The sequence below is a fragment of the Chinchilla lanigera genome, unplaced genomic scaffold, assembly GCF_000276665.1.
Source record: "Chinchilla lanigera isolate Chin_1 unplaced genomic scaffold, ChiLan1.0 scaffold00046, whole genome shotgun sequence".
Classification (NCBI taxonomy): domain Eukaryota; kingdom Metazoa; phylum Chordata; class Mammalia; order Rodentia; family Chinchillidae; genus Chinchilla; species Chinchilla lanigera.
This window is the reverse complement of record NW_004955447.1, coordinates 15335691-15343795: the sequence shown is the minus strand read 5'-3', so window position 1 is coordinate 15343795 and position 8105 is coordinate 15335691. Positions and strand designations below refer to the sequence as shown.

Genomic DNA, 8105 nt, shown 5'->3' with positions numbered 1-8105 from the left:
AAGCATGCAAAATTGGTCAAAAAATTTAAGCATAACCAACAGACATCAGCAGTACAATTATCTCAGTTATCCTCCTATATGCATACATATATTTTCCCTACCTTCTTTCTTTCTGTTTGTGCATTCTTAACGTCCTATTCTGACAAAGCACAGTGTCCTAACCTCCAAGGCGTAAGACATGCTTAGTAGCTTAGAAAGATGGACGTGGTCTCTAATTGTGGTATGAGTCAGCGAGAAAAATAGAGACAGTATGACCACAAATTCCTCCCATCAGACTAGACACATTTTATACTTGAAGGAGACTTATGATTTCCCATTATGATGAACATAAACTCCATTCATATGAGCCTAAATTATCAGACCTCAGGGAAGCTGAAGTATTTGTTTTTTATCCAAAAGTCATTATGTCTTCTTGTAGTTCTTCTCGGCATGTTTTCCAAGTGGAGCAGTTTTTCCTTCCAGGAGGAACTCCAAGAAGTTTTAGGGGATTTTTTTTTTTTTTTTTTTTTTTTTTTTTAAACAAAATCTAAAATCTCTTTTTTTTTTTTTTTTTTTTTTGTCTACAAACAAAATACTATTTCAACCTTACCTGAGGCTCTGGTAGAATCCCCATCACCATAAAGCAAAGCTCCCTCAGGGCGGTAGATGCCTAATAAAAACAGAAGATAAATGGGCTGTGGTCTGTTCACACAGAATCTGCACAGAAGACGTAACTTCGAATGTGAGGAGTGCAGGATATTCTAGCTGAGGGTCCCAGGAGAGGACCCTTTCTGTGAACCACTGAAACTGTACTGGAACCCCTTGATTTCTCTCATAACAAAAACTTAGCTGCTAGAAAATAAAGGCTTCCTTCCAACCAGGGGGAGAAAAGCTGTGTGCCATACATACCTGCACTGATTAAGGCTTCCACTGTGGGCCAGTTACTCAGTTCTCAGCACTTGCTAAAACTCTATGACTAAGAGTAACTAGGGCAGTGCCAAACAGAGATTAGTCTCCCCAGCTTGTGCATGCCAAAGCCATGAGCCTGGCAGAATATTACTCATTACTGGCTAACTTGAAAATCCTACAATTGCTCCCAAACAATGGGAACTGGAGAGAAGAAGCCATGCGTGGTGCACCTAATCTGAGTACCACCCTCTCAGCTTGCTGACTGCACACCCCAGGATCAGGTTTGTCCAAGCATCTGAGCACAAAAGCAGGGCAGGGTTCCCTGTGGTTAGCAGACAGCTGGGTGTGGTACGGAGCAGCACGAAAGGACAAGCAGAGGCAAAACCTGCCTTGCACAGGATCTAGCCCCGTAGCGCCGCAGTTGATTTGGAAGTAATGCGGAGCAGGACCGGGACAGGGACAGGGACAGGATCAGTGGTTAAAAGCACGGGCTACGGTGGTGGGCAGCCTGCAACGCTATAGCAGTGAAACTCCATTTCCATGCTTTTCTAGCTGTGTTACCACGGGCTGCTGACCTAATCTCTCCAAACTTCAGTTTCTTCAGCCAGAAGTCAGGGGTGACATCACCGCAGGGCGTCCCCGGAAGAACTAAAGGCGGGTAAACTTCTTCAGTTTGATTGACAGCTGCAGGCACTCAATTTAGAAGATCCCTGAAGGCCTTATCCTCGCCCTTTGAAAACCAGTGCATGCCTAACACAGCGGGTTGGGCAAGAGACACACTGAGTCATGACACAGGCTCCGTGCTTCCCTCCTGGCATCGGGGATCCGCTTTTGCCTTTTTCCCTCCATTTTTGTCTGCCGGCACGTAAATGGTTGGGATGTTTATTAACAACACCAGATAGCTCGTGCTTATATGGTGTTTCCATAAGTTACAAAAGGCTTTCAAAAGCCTAGTGTGCGTTCTGTCCTTAAAACACAAGCATGGGACACAAGCAGGATGGGAACTGCTCTTCTGGTGCACAGATGAAGCCAGGTTCTAAGAGACTGTCCTTTGTGCAGTACCACAGGAGGCTGGAGGTTGGTAGTGTGTGTCTGCGAGCTAAGTCTTGGGCCACATTGCACTGTCTATTAAGCCTTGCAGTTGAGAGTTGACTTTGAGTATGTATGTCTGTGTGTGTGTGTGTGTGTGTGTGTGTGTGTGTGTGTTACTAGAGATCAAAACCAGAGCCTTTGCACCAAGCTACATTCCCATCCCTTTAAAAACATTTTTTGACAGGTTCTTATCAAGTCACTGGGTTCAAATTTAGCAGTTCTCCTGTCTCAGCCTTCCAGAGTGCTGAGGTTACAGGAGTGCGCCTTCACACCTGGCCGACTTTGTTTCTTTGGAGTTTTTGTTTTGTTTTGCTTTGTTTTTTGGCAGTGCTGTGGATTGAACCCAGGTCCTCACGCATGCTAGGCAAGCGCTCTAGCCCTGAGCTACATTCCCAGTGCATGCATCTAGGAAATGGGCAAAAAAGTGTAGAGTGTAGGGCAGGAATACAGCTCAGCAGCACAAGCACCTGCCTGGCATATGCAAGGTCCTGAGTTTGATTCCTGGTACCAAAAAAAGAGAAAATGTAGAGTGCGAACACTGATACATCCATTTCTTTTGTTTTCCTTCAGGTCGCCTGATAAAGATCTGGAAATAAAATCACTGAAGCTCTTTTTATGGCCCATGTAGAAATGTTACAAAATATCCACCAGTAAAAAGAAAATATTTAATCACCACTTATCAATGATACATCCCAATTGGAAGAACAAATTTGCACATATAAAGCTGGATGATGCTTGGCGGTTATATTCAGCCTGGACATGTTTTGAATCAAATATATCTTCTCTAGCTCCTTTTTGCAAAAAGCTATTATTTTTAACAATTCTTTAAAAGTTTTTCATGTATGGCATATTAATATTTTATTTTTATTTGTGGGTCTTAAAGAGCCACTATTTTCTATTTAGGAGAAATATTTTAAAATACTGTTCAGATAATCACATAAATGATAACAGTAAATGTGAAAACTAATGTTGTTTTGAAATATATATCAAAGTATATCACAATCTGCATAAGTATAAAAGACTCAAATATTAAATTTACTGAGCTCTTAAAAGTTACACAGAACTGGAATCCAATAAAAATCTAGTTTATCTTGATGTAGTTTAAATAAGTGCTGTAAAATCCATCTTCCTTTTATATCCTGCAGATGTAAAAATGACTCTGAAGATGCTCCTGAATTTTAAATACAGCACGACAGCTCATGTGCTGATGGCCTTTGTGTTATGCATCTACCAACGCTCCTCGAGGAATCTGAAAGTGTTCCACAACGTCATCGGCTGTGATCCTGGTCTTGCTTTACCACCTAATCCCTCCAGCTTCCTGCAGGGAATCGCCTGCCCTCTGAGGCAGGCAAGAGGCTGAGCGTGCACCCCGGCAGGGTGACCTTCTGCAAGGACTGTGTGACTGACAGGCGCCCTGGTTCCCGGCCGGACTGCGGGGCAGCAGGCACCAGAGGGGTGCTTCAAGGCAGTAAGGCTAACTCAGCTCTCCCTGTGCTCACACATAGATCTGCAGACAGAACCAGCAGCATCCAGAAAAGGCAATGTAGGGAAAAGGGCCTTATCACCACTCATGTGGGACTGGCGCTCCTGGCCTCTCTGCAATCTTCTTGAAACTCCTTCCAATGGAAAGAGGGGTGAGCTGTCTGGTGGGTGAACTGGGAGGGGGAACTGGCATGTGCAGTTCGGCCTTTGAGCCTCCAGAAGCCCGTGCTCCGGCCAGCTTGTCTGGTGTGTGCCCTGTACCTGGGAACCTGACTGGCCGCTGTCTGAGATTCCCGATCAGGTGGGGCATTGGATCTAAAGCCACATTCGAATTGACTTTTCAGTCAAAATGATGCCACTTGGATTTCCTTAAGTTTACTGACATGTTTAAAACTCAACTGGAGGACGAGATATTGGTCCTCAGATCCAGCAAAAACTATAATATTTCTGACTTAACACAGAATTTGATTTTGAAAGTAGCCTTTTAATTTGACATTCTGTACTTTCCAAAATATGTGTACATGATCTGTATTTTATTTAGAGATAAAAGCTCTAGCATTTTAAAACACAAGCCTGTAGTACTAATTATGACCTGCTGAGGATATAATGCAGGTCATATAATGTGCTGACATATTTTAATGAGTTCATAAACGTCCCAAGGGACAAACGAGAATTTTCAGCACTGCCCAAACACTGTTACAAACCCGTCCAATAGAAATTACCTGAGGCCGAGGGCCAATGGTCAGAAAGGATAAGCAAGCATCATTTATCTGTAGAAAACAAAAATGTCATTTAGTTTCTGGAAATAGACAGAAAATAGCAAAGAACAGAAAGATGTTTACTGTCACCTACATGACAGTAATCAAACTTCCAAGCCAGCTAAGGATTCTGGATGTGGAAGAGAGGAGACCCTAAATTTTATAAGGACACCCTGGAGTTGGGATTTGCCTGTCCCAGCAACAGGGCTCTACGTCCCCAACACTAGCTGGTAGGGATCACAGACACCTCAAGGTCGAGGGCAAGATCTTCTGTTGCTATTTAGTCTGAGCAATGTGAGCGGTGGCCAGAGAACGGCCTTGAGTGCAGTTATTACACATAAATCTTTTTTTTTTGTTTTGTTTTGTTTTGGTTTTTCTCCGGTACCGGGAACCGAACTCATGACCTTATGCTTGCCAGGCAGGTGCTTTGCCGCTGAGCTAAATCCCCAGCCCCTATTACACACAAATCTAATGTCACCTAACTTAACATGATGACTGCACGTCACATACAGCACACAGGAAAAACTAAGACAACATTAGCAACCCACTAGCTCTCTCTGTGGGACAAGCATCAGATAAGAGTTCTATTTTATAATGAACATTTATTGAACTATGGCCAGCAATGAGCTCTTCTCAACCTTCATTCTACAGAGAAAATTTTGGAGACTTCAAACTGTAGGGTAAGAGATTTATGTTAACCATAAAAAGCATTTGCTGAGAGGCTGAGCAATGAATTGGATGCATGGAGTTGTTTATGGCGTTTATTGCTTTGGGGACCTTTTCAAATGGGACTGGAAAAATGGTGATCCTTGTGTGTCTGGAATGATTTGGGTTGAGTCTTGTTTATGACATAAACAGAGGCTCTCAGAGGCCCCTTCCTATCCCAGAAGTCTTTGTTAACCCATTTATTTAATTTGTATTCTCATATCAGACTGAAGGGAGGGGATTTTTATACTTTTCAGTCATAATTTCTCAAGCTCCTTATGGCTTCCATGTAGGCCAGGCATGGTGGTGGTGCACACCTCCAGCACTCAGACGCTGAAGCACAAGGATCTCTGCAAGTTCGAGGCCAGCCTGGGCTACAAAGTGAGTTCAAGGCCAGTTGGAACTGCATGGTGAGGCCCTGCCTCAAAAAGACAAACAAACCCTAAACTGTCAGCCAAGTTGACCATGTCCTAAAAATGATTCTTTAATTTAAAGAATTACAGAAGTACCAGACAATACAGAAAAGCACAAGATTACATTTTTCTCCTTTTTATCCTCACAGAACTTGTCACCTTCTCTGTGTATTACAAATATTTGGGGAATATGTGGATATTCCACTCATTGTTTGCGTCTATCTACCTGTTTCTTTCTCTATGCTATACAAATACAGAATCACGGACAAAAGGACACACACACACACACACACACACACACATACACACAAACTTCTTGAGGCAGGGGCTATGTTATACAGAACTCATCCAGAATAAATATCAATAAAATTCTTTAATTAAGTTGAACTGAATTTGTGAGAAATTTAAAAAATAATAAAAAGAGAAAAGAACAGTCAGTTGAGAGGGAAAGCAAAAAGATGCCTTTTTTTCTCTTTTTCTTCGGTATTAGGGATCTAACCCCGTGCCACTCTACCACTGAGTTACACCCCGGCCATCATCATCATCATCATCATCATGGGGGTTTTTTGTTCTGCTTTTTTCCCGGTACTGGGAATCAAACTCACGACCTTGCGCTTGCCAGGCAGGTGCTGTGCCACTGAGCTAAATCCCCAGCCCCTATCATCATCATCATCATCATCATCATCATCATCATCATTATTACTATCTTGAGACAGTCTTGCTAAGTTGCCCAGGCTGGCCTCAAATGAGATCCTCTCACTTCAGTCTCCCAAGTAGCTGGGATCACAAAAGAAGATGCCCTTTTAAGCTCTTCTCACCGGTACTTACTACACTGCCTCCAACTGTACGGTCTCTGTTCTGTAGGACAGGAGCAAGTGGTTCTTCCTGAAATGTGCATGTATGAGGCATCTGAAGACATTACTCTCTCAAGGGGAATGTCATCCACCCGCAAGCCAGGCCCGTGTCCAAGAATACAGACCCACTGAGCCTCAGCTGTGACTAATGAGTGCAGCAACATTGTTCCTAGAGAAATATTAGAATTTTTAAAAGCCTAATTAATAAAACTAGGAGGTCACTGCAAAGCTCTCCAGTCTTTTTCTCATGCTTTTGAAAGGCAGAGCAACATTCCTCACCAGCTTTCCACCTGGGTAAGCATTTGTTCATTTCACTCAGCTTGCGGCTCTGATGGTTTTGAGTGCCACTAGCTACTTTTTGAGATCCCTGTACGGGACATTGGAGAATCTACTTGAAAATGGTTAGGTCTTCATATATAGCTGGAAAAGTTTGTGTTGTTAGTGTCTGAAGAACTCTGGACTTTTTCAAACCTCCAGGTTATAAAAATGTAAAATTTGTTTTTCGCATCTGAACTGCTTTAAGTATCTTTTTTTTTTAATAAAAGAATGTATAGCACTTTTACAGCTATTTGAGTTTCCTTTCAGCATTACCATCTAAAATATTTTCCAAAGATTTTCCACAGAAATAGATGATTTCAAGCTAAACTAAATGTTTCTGCATTATACATTAATATCTGCTGTCTTGATTAATACTCCTCTTGTTTCATATTTCTACCATGTACCAAGGCGGAGATCCTTAGACTTTGTGAATTTCCATACTATTGAAGAGTGCTTAGGAGCTGGGACTAGCAATCAAGCTTGCCTTTTCTTTCATGTTGGTGGTGGCCTAGGGGCAAAGAGTATTTTCAGTTCATAGCACACTACCATCATTAGCCTTTGTTATTTTAATATTTCCAGCCTATCCCATTCCATCTTTCCATAGGCAGCTCTTCCAATGTACTTGATGTGTCTCCTCCTTTTGTGTATATTCTTGTCAAATCTGTTCTGTCTCCATCTATGGTATTCTCTTACTCCCCCCCCCCCCCCCGCGTAACACTGCGAGATCTATCCGTGGTGCTGGTTGTACATTTGTATGTTGCTTCTAACTGCTGTACGGTACTCTGTCACGCGTACCCATCACGTATGTTTATCCACTCTCCGGTGATGGACCACTGTGATCTCACCATTTTTTTCCATTACAAACAAATCTTCAGTCAGCCTCCATTTTTGTTTTGTTTTGTTTTGTTTTTCTTTCCGGTACCAGGAATCGAACTCATGACCTTGTGCTTGGCAGGCAGGCATTTTGCTGCTGAGCTAAATCTCCAGCCCCTCAGCCTCCTTGCATGATTGTTATGTTTTCTGCATATGGATAATTGTCTAGGCTCCACAATCAGGTGAGGGAACACTGAATCATTGAGAGACAGAATCTGCTTTCCAGGTGGTCCCACCAGTTGACCCTCACCGGGGACGCATGAGGCATGGTACACCCCACACCCTTACTAAGTTGCCATTGAGTAGATTTCTATTTTCTGCCAGTCTGTTTGGTAGAATGTGACACTTTTTCTCCTAATCTTCATTTGATTGTTACAATGAATCTGAACATCTCTTTAGATGCTTGTTGGACTTCCTCTTTTGTAAGCTGTTGTTATCTTTAGACTGTTCTTATTTTGGCTTCTAACTTTTCCCATTAATTTTTGATGGGGCATTTTAAATATTCTGTATGTATGTATTCTATATTTACCAATTTTAAATATTATCATGTCTTTCAAAGGCTCTCATATTTCTGTAGAATCCTTTCTTAAAGGAAATTTTTACTCTTTTTTTTCTTGTAGTGCTGCAGATTGAACCCAGGGCCTCATACATGCTAGGCAGAACTTTCAACTTTTATTCTTACTGTAATTCATTCATTATGATTTTGGTCTTATGATTTATAT

The 8105-nt window shown here is 42.1% G+C and overlaps 1 protein-coding gene across 1 annotated transcript in view; it reads right to left on the bottom strand.

Moving 5' to 3' along the window:
* Nmu (neuromedin U) overlaps positions 1-8105 on the bottom strand; it is a 37025-nt gene that overhangs the window by 17931 nt on the left and 10989 nt on the right. Inside the window, exons 3-4 of the mRNA XM_005392882.1 lie at positions 4185-4232; positions 590-649 (exon numbers count right to left, since the gene is read on the bottom strand). Coding sequence (XP_005392939.1) covers positions 590-619 — 30 coding nt within the window. The 5' untranslated portion in view covers positions 620-649; positions 4185-4232. The remainder of the gene's footprint in view (positions 1-589; positions 650-4184; positions 4233-8105) is intronic.